The following is a 17,330-nucleotide window of genomic DNA, read 5'->3' on the forward strand; positions in this document are numbered from 1 at the left end:
ATGTGAAAAAAAGGGCAAGAGTGCTAAGAAAAACAGAAGTAATCAAAAACTCCTAAAGACTATTTCTAGTCAGGTATGGTGGAGCACACCTGTAATCCCAGCGGCTCGGGAGGCTGAGACAGGAGGATCACAAGTTCAAAGCCAGCCTCAGCAAAAGCGAAGCACTAAGCAACTCAGTGAGACTCTGTCTCTAAATAAAATACAAAATAGGGCTGGGGATGTGGTACAGTGTTTGAGTGTCCCTGAGTTCAATCCCCGATACAAAAAAAAAAAGAATGTTTTTACCAATAGATTCCATCGGGAATGTGAGAGCTGGTGCTGGGGTTGTGACTCAGGCTCAACGGTACAGTGCTCGCCTAGCATGTGCAAGGTGCTGGGTTCAATCCTCAGCACCACATAAAAATAAATAAATAATATAAAGGTATTGTCAAGCAACTAATATATATATATATATATATATATATATAATTAAAAAAAGAATCTGAGAGCTGCCCCTCAATTCACAATAAGCTATGGAACCCACCTAAGTGCCCTTCAACAGATGAATGGATACAGAAAATGTGGTCCATATACACAATGGAATATTACTCAGTCATAAAGAGAAATGAAATTATGGTATTTGCTAGAAAATGGATGGAACTGGAGACTATCATGATAAGTGAAATAAGCCAGTCCCAAAAAACAAAAGGCCAAATATTCTCTCTGATATGCAGATGCTAACACACAATAAGGGGCAGGGAAGGTAAGAATAGAAGTTCAGTGGATTACACAAAGGGGAATGAAGGAAAGGAGGGGAGATGGGAATAGGAGAGACAGTAGAATGAATCAAACATTACTTTCCTATGTTCATATATGAACAAGTGACCAGTGTTACTCCACATCATGTACAGCAAGAATGGGAAGTTATATTCCATGTATATATAATATGTCAAAATACACTCTATTGTCATGTGTATATAAAGAGAACAAATTAAAAAATGTTATAAAAAGAATCTGAGAGCTCCTCAAGTCCATTCTTTCAAGGTATGGTTTCAAAAACAGGCACTTGGCAGGACACTGTGTGTCAGCATTCTGGTTTTATGGCTTGGGAAAACCACTTGGAATGGCTGTCAGAAGCCCATCTGTGGACCAGAAGGGAGACATCCCCTTCTCCTCTACCAGGACCTCTTCCCTCTTATCTTTGACTTTCATGGACACCCTGGGATACATCTGCTTTCTGGCAAACCAAGTCCTAGCCTGCTTTTCTATTCAACTTCTCCATGCTGCCTTCCCTCACCAGTTCTACCTGGCTCAGCTGGTCTGACCATTGTCAGGACAAGCACAATCTTCATCATCAGACAGAATTCTTTCTCTGTGTGTCTGTCAGGGGGCTGGGATGAGTATAGGGGACTGAACCCAGGGATGCCCTACCAATGAACTACATTGTTTTTCGAGACAGGGTCTCCCTAAGTTTCTGAAACTAGCCTCAAACTTGTGATCCTCCTGCCTATATCACCTAAGTAGCTGGGATTATAGATGTGGGACACTGTGCCCAGTTTAGAATTCTTAATAATTATTTTATGAGACATTTAGAAGCTGTAGGGATGTCTTATTTAGAAATGACAGTGATTATAATGTGAAAATTCATACCTGCTGTAGGAAACACAATATCATTTTACCATTTTCGATTATTAATAAAGGCAGAAGAACTCAGCTCAAAAAAGCCATAAAAACTTAACCAGTCTCTCAGATGAGAAGAAACTAAAAACTAATAAATTTGCTCAATTTCTTCAGCTAGTAACTGATTAGAATAAAGGCAGATACATGCACATATTCAAATACATAGCTGACAATCGTATTTGTACACTAATCCCTGAGGGAAATCATATACATAGCTTTTTTCCTGTCTTTTGTTCCAGCTTGGAGAGTTTGTCAATACCCAACTGCATTTGAGGGCAATCTCTAAGGGCAGGGACCATGATAATCCATCTGTTTTCTCCCAGGTAATTCAAACATTTCAAAAGTCAGTTGGTAGATATCTTAACTAAATTTTCTTCTTTCCTGTTTTGATTCTCTGGTTTCTTCAGCCTTATTGAAAAGTCTGGAACCTCCCATGGTTTGCAAGTTCCAGAGACAGAAAATAAGTCACTCAAATGCAACCAATTAATCCAAAGTTCATATCCACACTTCTCTATTCAGCCTGACTGGTACCCTCAGGGCCAGGTACCAGACAATGAAAGACAGTCCCCCATACCTTGAAGCCTGGTAAGATTATTCAAACTAGCCAGCCCTAAACCTGTGTGGGTCTGATTCTCAGTATCATGTATTAATTAGTTAATTTATAAGTCCATCGACAACTAAAAAAATTTTTTAAATTAAAAAAAAAAAGGCTCCTGCCCAGGCTTTCCCCTCATCCCTCCACCTCCTGATAGACCCTGGTGCTTTCCTGGTGGCCCGGTGAGGCAGGCTGTTCCCTTGTTTCTAGGGATCTGTGAATCTAAAAGCTTCTTCCTTCATGACAGTCATTCTGTAACTACATGTTTTACTAAATATGATTTTTAAAATCCCATTTCATTTTAAAACAGTGGAACCAACGTGCCTTAATTCACAAGTGTCTTCCTCCTAGTAGTGCTGAGGACATTCTCTGGTAATGTGGAACTTTCAGGACTTAGAATCAATACTACCATGGAAGAATGTGCCCCTCACCGTCTGGGGGATTTCCAGACCATGAGGCGACACAGACTCCCTTGAAGCAATCTTCCCATGAGGTCAGTACCCAAGTGTGAACAACATCCTGGGTGGATGTACATCCTAAGGCTGAAGGAAACAGCTGGGCAGTACTTACCTTCTCAAGGAGAGCATTCTGCCAGAGCCGGAACATCATCATATAGGTTCTATCCCGGGCCCCAAAAGAAGTGAAAAAGTGCTAGATTGGAAGACAAAACGGCAAGAAATACCAGTTAATATTTACAATATATTGAATGGAGACATGGTCTTCCTTTTAAACTAAAGATACTGACTTCATCCTCAAACACTAATGACTTTCAGTTATCCATAATCAGTACACAGGTATGCTAATGACAGGTCAACATATTGGGGACCTGTGTACCTGGGACCTCTAAGTCCTCACTATTACCAAATCCTTCAGAATTTTTACTACATCCTTTTCAGTATTTTCCTCTCTGGTTTAAAACTTTTATCTCCATAACAAGAGGAGGCATCAAAGAGTTAGGAAAAGAGGGATCAGGCAGCAGCAATACAGACAGAGGCAATATTTTTAAACCTGGAAGGGACCACCTTTGAGATCATCTGGTTTACCCCCACTGTGTCCTGCCTGGCACAGTGGCACATGCATGTTATTCCAATGACTTGGGAGGCTGAGGCAGAAGGATCACAAGTTCAAAGCCAATCTCAGCAACTTAACAAGACCCTCAACAACAAAGCAAAACCCTGTCTCAAAATAAATAAAAATGGCTGGGGATATAGCTCATTGGTAAGACACCTTTGGGTTCAATCCTCATTACCCAAAAGTCCTTTACCCACCTACTGGAAGTGGGTAAGAACTGAGCTGGCAACTAACCTAAATGGAAGGATTACACACAGCCACAGACTTACACTTCTAATTCATTCAACTACTATTTGAATATTTGTGGAGCTAGGCACTATTCTATGTTTAAGGTACAACACATACAGAACAGAAACAGATCCTGCTCCCAGAGAGCTAACCCATTAATGAAGATCTTTTACAATAAGCAGGAAGCAAGCAGTGGAAAACTAAATTTTACTGTGCACCTACCTACTCAATGCTTGACAAATGCTATTTTGTACAAGCCACACAAAAAACCTTGGACAATGAATAAAAGTGCTAACAATTAATGCCAGGCTGATGAGGTTAGCAGCCTCCATGATCACAAAGATGGTTAGTGCCAGAAAGAGAATTGGAACCAAAGGCCATCTCTTGCCACTGAACTGTTAAGAGTCATGGGAATTGTAGACTGTCTTCCACAGAAACCTAGCCCACCCCTAGCTTTGGATCTCTTTGCCTTCATTTTCTGCTTAAAGATCAAAGATCACTGATTTTCCTATCTTAAATTTTATCTACCACATTCTCCTCATACTGATAAGGACAACCCATTTCCTATCAGACCTACTTCCAGTTTGTGTAGTGCTTTACAACTTAATGTTTTCAAATATGTGATGTTATTTCAATGCTCGGTTTGGATACTGGGTCAATTTCACACATGAGGAAACAGGCTCAGAGAGGTTACCTAACGCCTACAGTCATGGGGCCCACATTCAGGTCCTCTGGCTCCACGTTCAGTGCTGCACCAGGCCCCTCTCCCCCTACTCAGCCTTTAGCCACCCTGTCCATGCCATGCCAAGAGTCACTCTGGGAGTTTGCTTCTCCCTCATGGCCTTTTGCCCCAATCCTCCGAGCCTCCAGATTAATGCAATTTAAGGGCAGAAATGCAGGAGTAGGGAAAGCAGGGTGTGGAGGGTGCAGGGTGGGCAGGGAGAAAGGCCAGAATTTGGCTGCACTTACCTTTTCTGAATCAGTGCAAACTTGGATAGCATTGGGGATGAGGCGAGCTGTTTTTTCTTTTGTCATGGAGCAGATATCTTTCAAACGGACTGTCAGCTGGCACCCCCGTAGGGACAGAGAATGGACAACAAGAGGAGGCAACAAAGAATTAGGTAGAGTGATCGGGCAGCATCAATGCAGACAGAGGAAATCAGATCATGGCTCACATATTTCTAATCCTGGAAGGAACCACCTTTGAGATCATCTGGTTTACCCCCTTCTGTCACAGTGGCCACATAGCGAGGTAAAGACTAAGCCTTGTCTACACTCATGGATATCTTGATTCTTGGTCTAGGAAGACTTTTTTTTTCTTTCTTTCTCATTTCTAGTCTGCTAAATATGCGGTGATACTGCAAAGGTTTTTCCACTTAAAGAAATACTGAACATAGATGCTGGATAGAACAATAAAAACCATCCACTTAATCTTTCTCTATTTTATAAGAATGAGGGAAGGAAAGGACTGGCCCATCATCCTACAGCTAATTAACTGCAGAATCCAGAAAACATGCAGGCCAAGTCTTTTGAACCCCAAGGTCAATGCCCTGTCTACTATGCCTCCCTCTGCAGTTAACTCGCACTAAATAACTGCATTCGCCGAAAGTAAATGTTCTTTGTGCCCTCTTCCACATCCAAAAGGTGGGAGGGAAATATATGGCAGAGGAGACCCCACTACTGGGACTCATACACGAATGGATATCCTTCAAGACTCAGTCATGTGTTTTTGTAATCTGTGCAAAGGTTTGAAGAGAACACAAAGTCAGGCAAAGGAGGGAAGTGAGGGCAAATTTCTCAGCCCTGGCCAAGAAGACAGCCCAAGGGAGCAAGTCCCAGGTCTTTTCTTTCTTCTTTCCCAGTACTGGGAATCAAACCATGTTGCCTTGCACATGCTAGGCAAGTGCTCTACCACTAAACTATACCCCTAGCCTGAGTCCTAGATCTTTACCAGAGTTTCCCAGCGGAAGATGTTGCTGTAGAAGCAGATCCAATTTTCTGAGAGGTAGAGTCGGCCCTGAAGAAGAATGTCTCTTTGGAGTGCACATGAGTAATCTGTGGTAAGAAGCAGGACAAGAGGAAGCTCAGAGGCAGGAAGCATTTTTAGCAAACTGTAGACCTGTCATCGCTCCCACCAGCACTAGGGGAACCAAATCGCCTACGGTGACTCGGTGTGCGAGACACTGAAACTAGCAGCCAAGAAGACCCAGGCATCTCATGATCAGAAACATGGAGGTGGTAAAATACGCTACTGCCTAGAGGCAGAATGAATGTGACAGCAGAGGGGGCCAGGAAAGCTAGGGATAAGGAGGTCAATAAAATTCAATTTATTTTTCACCACCGATGACCATGCCAATCCCTTCCACTGCTTGATCATCTACAGAGGTAAGTGTTCCAGGTACTTCCTATAAGTTGGGCTCTTGCCATAAACTGGGTGCTCAGCCCAGAGCCCTGCCAGCCAGGGCCAGTGCTCTGACATGCTCTCTCCCAGTTGCCAGATATACAAGCTCACTTGGGTAGGCTCTCAGCCTCTAGCCAGAAGCAGCCTGGGTGCTATCTCTACAACTCCCAGACTTCTGCCTGGCCCCTCCCAGGGTTCCCAGCTCACCAACAATGAGGCGCTCCGTGTCTGGAAGCTGCTTAAAGAGCTTTCTGAAGTCTTCATTTCTCTGCTTGTAAGTGGGGCTTAACACCTGCATAACAATGGCCATGGTTAGTGAAAAGTACTCAGTTTCTGTGGGTTAGAGGAGCACTTGCTTCTGTTAAATAGGTAAAGGTAAGGCTCTGCTAACCCAGAGGCCCAAGAAAGCCAGCTCAGGAAAGGGCGCTTGGCATGGAACAACAGTGCAGAGAACCGGATCCTGCAAAACTGTGTGTCCAGCATCCATAAGTGAGAAAATATCAAAAAATAAAGCCAGGGCCCACTTATGTCCCAAGAAGACAAAGGAAGAAGGGACATCTGCAGGTTACTTCCTGAAGCCCACCATGCCGCTATTGGTGCTCTGCTTTCTGCCAGCTGGTAGAACCACTGAGAGAGTGAAACAGGGGCCTCAGGAGACAAATCAGTACCCAGCAGGACTTGGGACAGGATGGGGAGCACACCTCTCAGAAGTTGCTGTAATAACTAACACAATGAGCACTTGGCTGTGTGTGAAAGACATGACTTTAAAAAAATAAATCATAAAACCAGTGCTAAAAAAAAATCACATGGGATAGAGGATTTAAAAGCATATCCGGCACACAAGGCACCCAATTCCCTTCCCATCTTTACAAGATGATCCATCAGCACCTACAGTACCAGTGAAGAAACTAAGGCCAGAGAGAAGCCCCCTGCCCCTGTCCACACAACCACTGGCCCCATGACAAGACTAAAAAATGGGGACTCTGTTATCACATAAGCCCTAGGAGGCCAGATGAGGAGCAGGGACCTGGTAGAGAAAACAAGCGCAGAAAATCTGACCCTGCAACATGCTTTGCATCTCTGGCCCTGCCCTGTGCCCTACCACCACCTGGGCCACTAGATGCCCCCTGTGCCCACCTCATTTTCACAGAGGCCTTGGTACAGGCTCAGATTCATGGACTGCCTTAGCAAATCCTCCTTAGAGATGAGCCAGGTGAATAAATAGAGGAACTCTTACCAATCTTAAAACTAAATAAATACAAACAAAAAAATGTAAGTACCCAAAGACAAAGGACACTAACGATGAAACATAAACTACACAGGACATCTGCACTCCACCCGGCAATGCACTGACCTATTTATGCAGAAAAAAAAATACTGTTGACCCTCAGCCAGGAGCTCGTGCCTGAGGACGGATTGTCCTGCTGGTGGTGACACATGGGTCTTGGCCTTTTTCACTTTTTCACCCACTTCCCTGGGAATCTGCTGCATAAAGCTGTGGTGGTGAGGGAACAACCTTTCAACTGCTCATTTTGGGTGCTTTCTACAGAGCTAAATGGATCATGAGGGAACCAAAGCTGGGGTCTGCTGACATCTGCACACTGCACTGCCTACCTGAGCTATGGTCAAATGGTCTTTGAACTAAAGAAAGAGGAGCTTTCAGGAAGAAATGGGGAGAGAAAATGACATGCCTTTAGTTTGAGGAGGTTTGGGGGAGATGAACACAGGAAAGTACAAGGGAGGAAAAAAGTATTTCTAACTACTTTGTCCAGTTAATTAAATTTTCAGCCTTTGTTCTTAGCTTATTTACAGAATGAGCTCCACTTGCAATGATGTGTGCCCTGTTAACTTCCCTCCAAACAATGGCATGTGGTCATAGAACCCCAACTTTCAAAACCACCTGCCATGTGTTTGAACCAGGTTTGAATCAGGACAATTGCAGGTTGACATCAGGAAGCCTACCCATCCTATGACTTCTATGGCCAAAAAAGACCTCAGATACAATAATCCTCTGATCTTTGTATTAGTTCCAGGCTGGCAGAGGGTCATCTAACCCACATGGCCCCCTGGCCTCTTGGAACAAGAGTCCACACACATTGGAAACTCTTGCTTGACTACCTGGTCACCAGTATGGTCCCCTCCTGTCTAACTAGCCTTCTAGAACTGCAGAGAACCTGACATGGAAAGAGCTGTTACCACATATCAAGCACAGACTCAGCCCATCACATGCATCACTGCATCTGACCACAAGGTGGTTTTTATTATCCTACCTTATACTGAACAAAAGTGAGGTGCAAAGAGGGGGAGCCCTGTTCTTGTGCCAAGGAGGAAAGAAGAGCCATCCACAATAGCCCAATCTCTCAAGATGAGATGTTCACCTGCTCTACGGCCCCACCAGCCTTCCAGGATCAGACTGAGGAGTGGCCTATCAGTGGCCACAAACCCTTTCAGGTGAAACTGAACATAGTGAGACATCCTGATGAGGAAACAGATGCCTGGAAGTTCTCCTGTTTCTAGGTTTTCTTCCATGTTGCCCTCTCCCCCCGTTTCTCTTATATCCAGTGAGAGCCCAGACATCTATAGAGATGGAAGTGTTAGGAGTCTGGCCACAATCTCCCAAACACAGGCAGATCAAGAGTGCTACTCCTCTCTTCTGCTTGGAACAAAGCTGTAGTGATGGAGAGGGGGCAAGCGAGTCTTCTAAAGATTTACTCCATATTTGCACAGAGATATCCTTATTCTATCAGGCTATCGATCAGTGCGAGTGGCCAGCCTCTCCCCACTGCAACCCAAAGTGCTGAGACACATTAGGTGGGCATGGTTGGCCTGCAACCACATGCTGTCTTGAAGCCATGGGACCCTGGCCCTCTACCTCCCACCCCAGGCACTCCTAAAGCAAATTCCTCCAAAGGTGAGGCATGGCTCGTCTATTTAAATGGCTAAAAAAGTTTGGTTCAAGAGTTGTCAAATCTGGGGCCCTTGGGGGGCAAAGCCAAGTGGGGCATGTGAGGGTGCAAAAACTGGTCAAAGAGAGAAATCAGGTCACACACTCACGGCTGGGACTTCCTCAGATCCATGCAAGCAACAGTGTCCAGCATCAGCAGGTTCATTGAGAAATCTCCTTGAGGACCACCATAACGATGGGCTTTCCTGCTCCAACAGGAGGCTCCAGAGAACCCCAGACTCCACCAAAGATTCCATCGCAACACTCTTCCACAGCTCCCTCTCCCAGTGGAGCCCAGCTCCTTGGCTCTGACTCCCAACTGTCCCCACAGGATGAAAACAAGTGGCCTCACTGGGAGTGAATTGCAGAAGAATGACCTCTGGCTTTTGGAGAGAGGGTCTGTGTGACCCCAGCCAATGTCCTTTTCTTTCCCAGGGCTGTGCAAAGCTTCACAAGTGAGAGGATGTGATCAGCATGGTTCTTGGGACAGGCTGGCTGGTCAGTGTCCCACAGCTGGGCTCTGCTTTGTCCTTGTTGGCAGGTCTTCAGGCTCAGGTGGGCCAGAGGGGCTGTGGTCAAGCACCTCCTCCTGATCAGTGCAGTCACCCCCAAGAGTCCATCAGAGGCCTGAAGATGCAGACACAGCAGGCAGATAGTGCTGGCTGAGGGTTCTCGAGGGCAGGCCCTGGTGGACAGGCAAACCTCCCAGGAATAGAATGCCTCACGTCCAGGTCCAGAGGTCCAGCTACTCACACACAGCCAAGTGACTCATAGTTGGTGGGAAGCTCCAGAGAGCCACTTGAAGGCTCAGCTCCCCGGTCTTGATCTGTCCCACAGAGTGGCACGTTAATCAACGCGCAATCTACCCAGGGCAGGCTGGGGCCGCTATGACTCACATCCCTCACCCAGGCAGAGCGGCCACCAGTCAGCAGCAGCCTGCTCTCATCCCCACCCCTGCAACACACCCCTTTTCCCTTTAGACCCCGCTCCTTTCAGCTGGACAGCAAACAACTTCTTTGTTAAGAGTCACCGTGGCAGAAGGGAGGGAGGCAGGGTGGTGGGCGGGAAGGGCCAGAGCCCTGCACATGCTTCAAGTTACAGGATCTGGGTGATGGTCCTGGCCAATGTCCTGCAGTAACCCCTGGCCCAGCCTGGCCTCCCCAGCAGATGTTTCCTGCAATGGAAAGTTGCTGGCCAGGGCTCCAAGTGGGGGGAGAGGCAGGGGAGGTGCTAAGGGCACTACTCTTCTGATGAAATCTGAAATTTGAGACTCAGACAGCCAGGGACTTCTTAGGGACACATTCTCCCTTTGCTGGCCCATCCATGTACCAACTGCCCTGTAACTGCAGCTGGTGACTTGGGATTTAATAACTGATCTAGTGAGTCTCACATGTGCTAGCCTGGAAAAAGTTGGGCAGATAGCCTGGGGAAGTTGAGGTCAACAGCTTTGGGGTCTGGATGAGGCACCTCGTTCCTTTCCAAAGACCCTGCCCCACCTTCAGCATTAATAGGAGGGGGGATGGAGGCCAAGTGGATTCCCAGACAGCTGCTCAGACCTTGAGGGCAAAGGAGCAATGCTAAGTGCAGAGAATTTGGCCCCTTGTCAGAGGGGGCAGCCGAATATAGAGAAGAATGGGAGCTAGGCCAATAGGGGCAAGAAAGCCTCCAGAAAGGGGCACTCAAAACAGGCCTGAGACAGTGGGACTACAGCGATGCAGATTGGGGCAGCTCCCTCACCCTCCCCAACTAGGCCACCTTACCAGGAGGGTCTTGGGCCTGTTCCTGAGGAAGGACGGAGTGCCTTTGTCCTAGGAGCCTTAGTAGTTTGGTACTACAGTAGGACTCAAACTTCAGCAATATTTAAAAATCACCCAGTGAACACATTAAAGAAAACAGAGTCCTAGATGGATGTTAATCAAGAGTAATCTGGGTTGACCCCGGTAAATCTCCCCCAAACCGTCTCTTAACAATCCCCTCTGCCTCCCTCTCAACAGACACCCACTGAAGGCTGCCACAGCCTCCATTCATGGTGCCAGGTAACCTAATTCCATCTTCCCCAGGAAGGATCCGTGCTTCAAACAGCTTCATGGCTTCCACAGAAGTCAACATGATGTGTTTCAGTAGCAGGAGTTAAAAATTTATTTACCAAATGAATGCATTCCTTATACCCCTAACTGTTCCCGTCAACGATGCATTTTGTGTGCATACATGCTTACTCATGTGGGGATCCCTGACTTGCACATCTGGCTTCTCAGAGCCTAGTCCCTGATCACAGTCTCTCCAGCACTGTCAAGATTCTCTCTGTCTTGCATGTCAGATCCACCCTCAGCACCATGAGAGACAAATGAAGCAATTCCATTTTCCTCTCTTCAGAGCCACACCACACCTCAAGATAGAGGCGGTAGATAGTTCTAAAAGTCTCTAGATCCTTAAAATAATTCCCAGGAAACATTTGATTACAAGCCATTGATACAAGCCAAATGAGATGACTACTATTTAGGTGAGATAGGAAAAGTACACACCCAGAGAGATAACACCCTGGGGGATGAGTCTCAGTAAGCCTCAGTCTTGGTTTCCTCTACCCACTCACCAAGGGCTGGGCAGGGCAGGGCAGGAGCCTGAGCACCAGGAATTACCTTGAGCTAAACATTAACTCTATGGCAAACATCTGGTACTGGGACCAAATGGTACCCCCTTCCCGTGATCAGCAGGAAGGAGGAGGTGGGGCGCTAAGGAGAAAAACAAATGGATTCTGGTAGAACACTGCACATACCCCCCCCCCAACCCGGAGAAACTAGTTAAGATCCACAGAGGAAATCCTGGTGCTCCAACCTAATCCGGTAGGCAGAAGCCAGATAAAGCCAGATTGGGACAACCAACAGGGAATGGTGACTGAGCATCAGGAATGGGTACGAGGCAGAAGGGTGGGGAAAGAGGTGGGCTGGGAAAGGGGTCTCACCTGCAGAGGTGACACTACTCTGGAGAGAGTTAAGGATGGGATGTCAGGGGGAGAAGAGATCATGAAGACTCTTCAAGTTATCTGTAAATGCTGGGCACAGTGACACATGCCTATAATCCCAGTGACTCAGGTGGCTAAGGCAGGAGGATTCCTTTCAGCTCTCCCACTTTCTCCACTGCCTCTAACCGCAACACCTGGAATATCATTCCTACAAAGCTTTGTTCTTTAGCATTCAAACCGAGCCATCCAGACCTGCTTGACATTCCACAGGATTGCCACTGACCCTTCCTCCCTTCCAGAAAGCCACCACCCCTAATGGGGGAGCAGCAGGTGACTACGATGCTAGGTCTCTGCCTAGCATGAGGCTCCTGTCCTGGTTGCCATGGAGATGGCTAACATCTCAGTAGTGAGATGAGATAGATTTGGGTGTTATCTGCCCAGCTGAGCCACAGCCAAGAGACCTCTGTGACCCTGTCTCACCTGAGATTCATGCCCACTCTGGTCCTGACTTTGTTACCCTCAACTCATCCCATGGTTCTTTGCTGAAGGCAAAGCCCCGTCTCTGCTTATATCTCTACCTCATTTCTGCAGGGGCCATGCCTCACTCCCTAAACTAGACACTTTGCTGAATAAAACTGGGGTGGTAAAGAAGGAAAAGAAGAAGCAGGTGTAACCTGGCCTCAGGGAAGTGGTACAAGGCAGGATCTTCAAACCCCACCCCTGACCTGATACTGTCTCTCTTCAGCCATTCCTTGTATCCCAGGGTCCAGCCACGTCCATTGTGTAACCCACTCTTTAGATCAAGGTAGTTTGTCCTAGTGATGACAGCTCCTCCCTGGCTAAATACATGAAGTAAAATGTTCCATCTTCTGCAGGCAAGTGGCAGGTGAAGGTGGAGGCTGGAGTGTGGGTGGGGAGGTGGTAGGTGGGCTTCCTCTCACATCAGACTCAAACCACTCAAATGGGCCTCGGATGCCCAGGCAATGGGCAGCACTCTGTTGAGCCCTGATTGTCACTTCTCTCTCTCTCTCATTGGCCAAGGGTATCTACTGTCCCCAGGGCTCGGTATTACAAAGCCTGAAGGACTTCTAAGTACCATGATGGAGTCTGAGGCATCAGAACAGCTGGAAAGCTGACAGTAGTATCCGGAAAGAGATTAGAAGAAACACTGCTGGGCAGACTAAGAAGGGGAGATGGGGTCCTCCCTGGAGGTCAGATTCCAACCAGCCCAGGGCACTGCAGGTGACAGATAAGAGGTCTGAGAGATGAAGAAAAACAGAAGCCAGGTCAAAAAACAGAGGCAGGGCAGGGCCTCCTGAAGGAGTGCAAGTGAGCAACTGCAGGGCAGAGCTGGGGAGCTGCGGGTATTCAACCGAAGCTTCCCCTGACAGCACATCTGAACACAAGAGCATAGCCCATGCGTGTGCACTGAAAGAGAGGGTGCCCAGCTAGCCCAGGGCACAGGTGTGGGCATGGCAGGTGCCAGAAGCCTCTCTATGTATTGATTCAGGTGACTCTGGGAACAACCAGGTCAGGGCTTGCTGTTCCAGCCTGGAAACAACCACACTTGGGCCAGTGTCACGGGTAAATGCGCTAGTACTATCGGAGAGGACCTGGGAGGGTGGACTTCTAGGGAGTATAACGGGCAGCACTCTGCTTGCTCCACAGATGCCCAGCTGTGGAAAAGTCCAAGCTGGGGAGTTACCCTCGGCCTCAGGAAGAAAGCAAGGTTCTTACTTGGGGGCAGAGGGTATTGTCCCACAGGCCCATTTTCAGTGCTGCTTTCTACTGGCCTCTCCAGTACGGCAGTAACTGATTACCTTCCAGAAGTGCTACCTCTGGTGATGAAAACATATGAAGGAAATATGAAAATAAAATGAAATAAGAGATGATCAACTGTGTAAACCCCAGTCAGGCCTCCTGACCTCTGTAGTTCAGGCCACTGGGGGCCACTTGCCACCTCTCAGCTTCTGTCTCTTTCTCCCAATCTTTACCTGCTATTTCTCTTTCTTTCCTCATGTTTATTCCTTTCTGCTGCCTGCACCAGTAGAACCCTGCGTCAGGACTCTACTGCAGACATTTAGCAGGGCCAAGAAGAAAGCAGCCCTATGGAGGGCAGTCACAAAGAGCCACACAGAGGGCAGAGAGCTTCGCCCAGGTTGGTTACCCTGGAGGAGGGCTGGAAGGGTCAGTGAGGTTCCACTGCTGCAGCAAGTCTCTGGTTGCAAGTAGAATCAGCCAGGAACTAGGGCTCCAGCCATGCACGGTTCCTCCAGTCAGGGGAACCTGGGCTTCTGGGGCCCCAGAGGGCAGCTGGCCCAACCCATCCTCTAGCCAAGAGATAGCACCTCCTAGCTTGTCACCAAACTGAGTCTATGTGGGGCTGAAGGAGAAAGACTTGGAGGTGAAAAGGGTAGCAGAGAGAAAGTAAAAGCTATTAGAATCAGGGAGAAAAAGTAGGCCAGACAGGAGGATGGAAGAAAAAGATGGGAGAAAGGTGGTCAGAGAGTAAAAAGTAGAGAAATACAAGAAAGGGAGAAGCAAGACAAAACAGAAGGGACTGAGCTAAAAAGCAACAAAAGAGAGAAATAGAAAGATAAGAGGAGGATATCAGGAACAAGAAAAAGGACTTTAATGTTCAAATTTGCGTGTTTTAATTCTCTAGTAAGCCTGCAAGTGTGTGTTTTCTGTTCCTCTTTGGAGGCTCTATTTCATGCAGTGCTGCTCAAAAAGGAATTCTTGGGCAAAAGATGTCCTGACCACAGCTGGGACAGGGACAGCTCCCAGAAAGCACAGCTATCACTCTTCTTCCCCTCCCTAACACAGGGTGCTTCTGGATCCTCGAGCACAGGAGCTCTGAGCAGTTTGGAGAGACCTGAGGCCAGAGGCCAGGTGACCCCCTGATGGGTCAAGAGGGAAGGAGCAAGCATGAGTGTTGTGGCTCTTCTCCCATGCCAGGCCATCTCAACCCTTGACTCCCTCCTATCAGCAAAGCCCACTTGGGATGCTGGGTGGGACTGAGGCCTGCAGATCGATCAATAACACCCACGAAAGACAGGCCACCGAGCGGCTCAAGGTGGAAAGTCACAAAATGAGATGGTATGTTCCTGACTTTGAGGAACTGCTGCCATGTATGAAAACACACAGCCCACATGTGTGATTTGGACCCAGTCCCATATGAAACCCAAGCCCTTCCCAGGGACCGCTGTCTCTGCCCTCCATCTGTCATTCACAGGCCCTTTCCCTGACAGCTTTTCTACATCCACACCTCCTGCTGGAGCAAAACCACATGTAAGGAGGGGCCAAAGATGGCATGCCCGTGATCAGAGTCTAGTATGAAGGCCAGCAGGCTCAGAGAAAGGAAGGTGAGGTCCGAAGCCAGGCCATGGTGAAACACGCCTGTTCCTCTACTGTGGTCCCAGAAGGGCCGGCTGAGAGACCTTGGTCAGCTGCTCTTCAGAGGAAGAGTTCAAAGTCCTAAACCTCAGTGTATATGACCAAGAGGATGTGGCTTTTGCAAGGACTGCTTACTCCGCAAACACTTTCTCAATATGGAAAAAAGTGGATGGATGGATGAAGTGCCACCCGGGGTGACTTAAGAAATGGTCCTAATCACACCTTCACCATAGACCCAAGGTCAGGGGATGTCTTCTAGGAGGAGCATGCTTTGGGGCAGAAGCCAAACTACATTACATAGGACAGCTTCTCAGTTCCTGAAGAAAAGTCCTATGGGCTGTATCTCCCCCAAGATGTCTTAATTAAAGGATGGAAAGTTTGGCCTGAGTTCATACCCCTGCCCCAGTCCTCTCAGACTGCTCTCCCCTTCTAGGATGCAGAAGGGGCTTATCCAAGAGTTCTGGGAGACACAAGGGATAAACCAGACCATCCCTCCTGGTGTCACTGAATCAAATCCTCCCTCACCAGGACTGCCCTGTCTTGCTACAGAGGAAAACTATTCTATTTGGTCTGGGGAAGGAGGAAGCAGATTAGGGGGAAAGGCCATGGGGAAGCCAAATAGCACTCCCACTTCCCCCTCCCAGCTGCCCACCTCTACCCCACCCCCCACAGACCCGACAAGAAGAGAAACAGGAATACTTACGTTGTACCAACTCTGGCTTTTCTGAAAAAAACAAATCAAAGAGAAAAGTAAAATTAGTCATGGAGGAGATGCGGGGAGTGGCCAGAGTACGTCTGGCTCCAGAGGGAAGGACACATAGATAGCAGAGGGTGGGCAGGGAGGACGAATCCAAGTGCAGCTGAATGCTTCCCATGTTGCTGTTCAGGAGGGGTCCTCCTTTCTCAGAGAGCTCCAGAAAGGAGGCCCAGGGAGCAGTCCATGCTGGAAGCCCCACCGGGTTGGGGCGGTTGGGGAGGCAGGCAGCGGCAGCACCAGCTAGCGCTCAATTGGAAGGGAGTCGGAGCCCCATCAGCTTCTTCTGATGGGGATGCGGGATGCTCTGGAGGCATCCGAGACCCAGTCCCCAATGGGCCCTGATCAGAAGCAAAGTACAGATGGAGACCAACCCAGCCTCCTGCTCCAAGTCAGCTTCTCTATAGGAGGCAGGGTGGGACACTTCGGTGACAGGGGAAGAAAAGGGACTGCCTGAAATCACCTTCAAGCTATTCTCTCAGTTAGCAGATGAGTGAATTCCTTCTTATATCTCAACAACTGGCTGATGATGTAAGTAATAATAGCAGAGGAATGACTGTGGGTTCTTTGTGTAATTTCTAAAGGTCCTTTCCAACTCCAGGTGTTATAATTCAGTATCAGCAAAACCATACTCCACCCCAGCTCCAGAATTCAGAAGTTCTCCATTTGCAGTCCCCTGGAAGAATGGGATCTGAAAATCTCCCAGGGAAAGAAGAGGGATGACTAGATTATGCCTTGTCTGTTTCCCATGTCCACCAACAGAATTCATTTGTATACATCCCACTGGGATGATAGACAGAAACTTTACCTCCAGGTCAAAACTTCAACCTGACCCAGAGGTACGGATCCTATGCATAATTAGCAGCCCTCATCCCCTCCCCTCGTGTTAAGAGGGCAGCCACTGTCTCAGCTTGTCTGTAGGGCATGTGTCTGGTGGGGTGAAGGTGACTGGAACAGGGTGTTGGTGAGTATGACCACAATGATGACGGGAGAGTCAAGGGACCAATCTCCCCTTCTATTCCATCAGAAGAAACTGGAGACACATTTTAAAGGTAACATGAATCTGCAGAGGCTCTGGAGAGGGGCAAGAAAGGGGGATTAGCCATGGACATGCTGCCCCTGGTTTCACCCTCGCACCAACCTCACCAGCCAAGACTGTGGCCAACATGGCAGATGGCAAAGCCAGTTCTCAATTCCCCTCTGCAAGGGACTCTCCATGGTCATTCTCCAAAACACCATCAATGGTCTAATCCAGAAGTCACATACTGTTACCATAGTATCATCCCCTCTGCCAATCCAAGGGCCTTAGAAGGTAAAGGGCTA

General features: G+C 47.8%; 1 protein-coding gene across 21 annotated transcripts in view; it reads right to left on the reverse strand.

Annotated features, from left to right (window-relative positions):
- Nucleotides 1-17,330, reverse strand: part of Gramd1b (GRAM domain containing 1B) — a 175,395-nt gene that overhangs the window by 23,422 nt on the left and 134,643 nt on the right. For 19 of the 21 annotated variants that reach the window (XR_007344610.1, XR_007344611.1, XM_048796002.1 and 16 more), the window contains 5 exons: nucleotides 15,957-15,977; nucleotides 6,162-6,246; nucleotides 5,505-5,608; nucleotides 4,523-4,618; nucleotides 2,825-2,905 (listed from right to left, as the gene is read on the reverse strand). Coding sequence is in view for 19 of the 21 variants with exons in the window: in XM_048796002.1 (XP_048651959.1) it covers nucleotides 2,825-2,905; nucleotides 4,523-4,618; nucleotides 5,505-5,608; nucleotides 6,162-6,246; nucleotides 15,957-15,977 (387 nt within the window). In the remaining 2 variants the exon portion in view is untranslated. Of the gene's footprint in view, nucleotides 1-2,824; nucleotides 2,906-4,522; nucleotides 4,619-5,504; nucleotides 5,609-6,161; nucleotides 6,247-9,008; nucleotides 9,881-15,956; nucleotides 15,978-17,330 lie in introns of those variants that run through there. The other 2 variants (XM_048796008.1, XM_048796010.1) reach the window with 2 other exon arrangements.

The sequence above is a fragment of the Marmota marmota genome, unplaced genomic scaffold, assembly GCF_001458135.2.
Source record: "Marmota marmota marmota unplaced genomic scaffold, marMar, whole genome shotgun sequence".
NCBI lineage: Eukaryota > Metazoa > Chordata > Mammalia > Rodentia > Sciuridae > Marmota > Marmota marmota.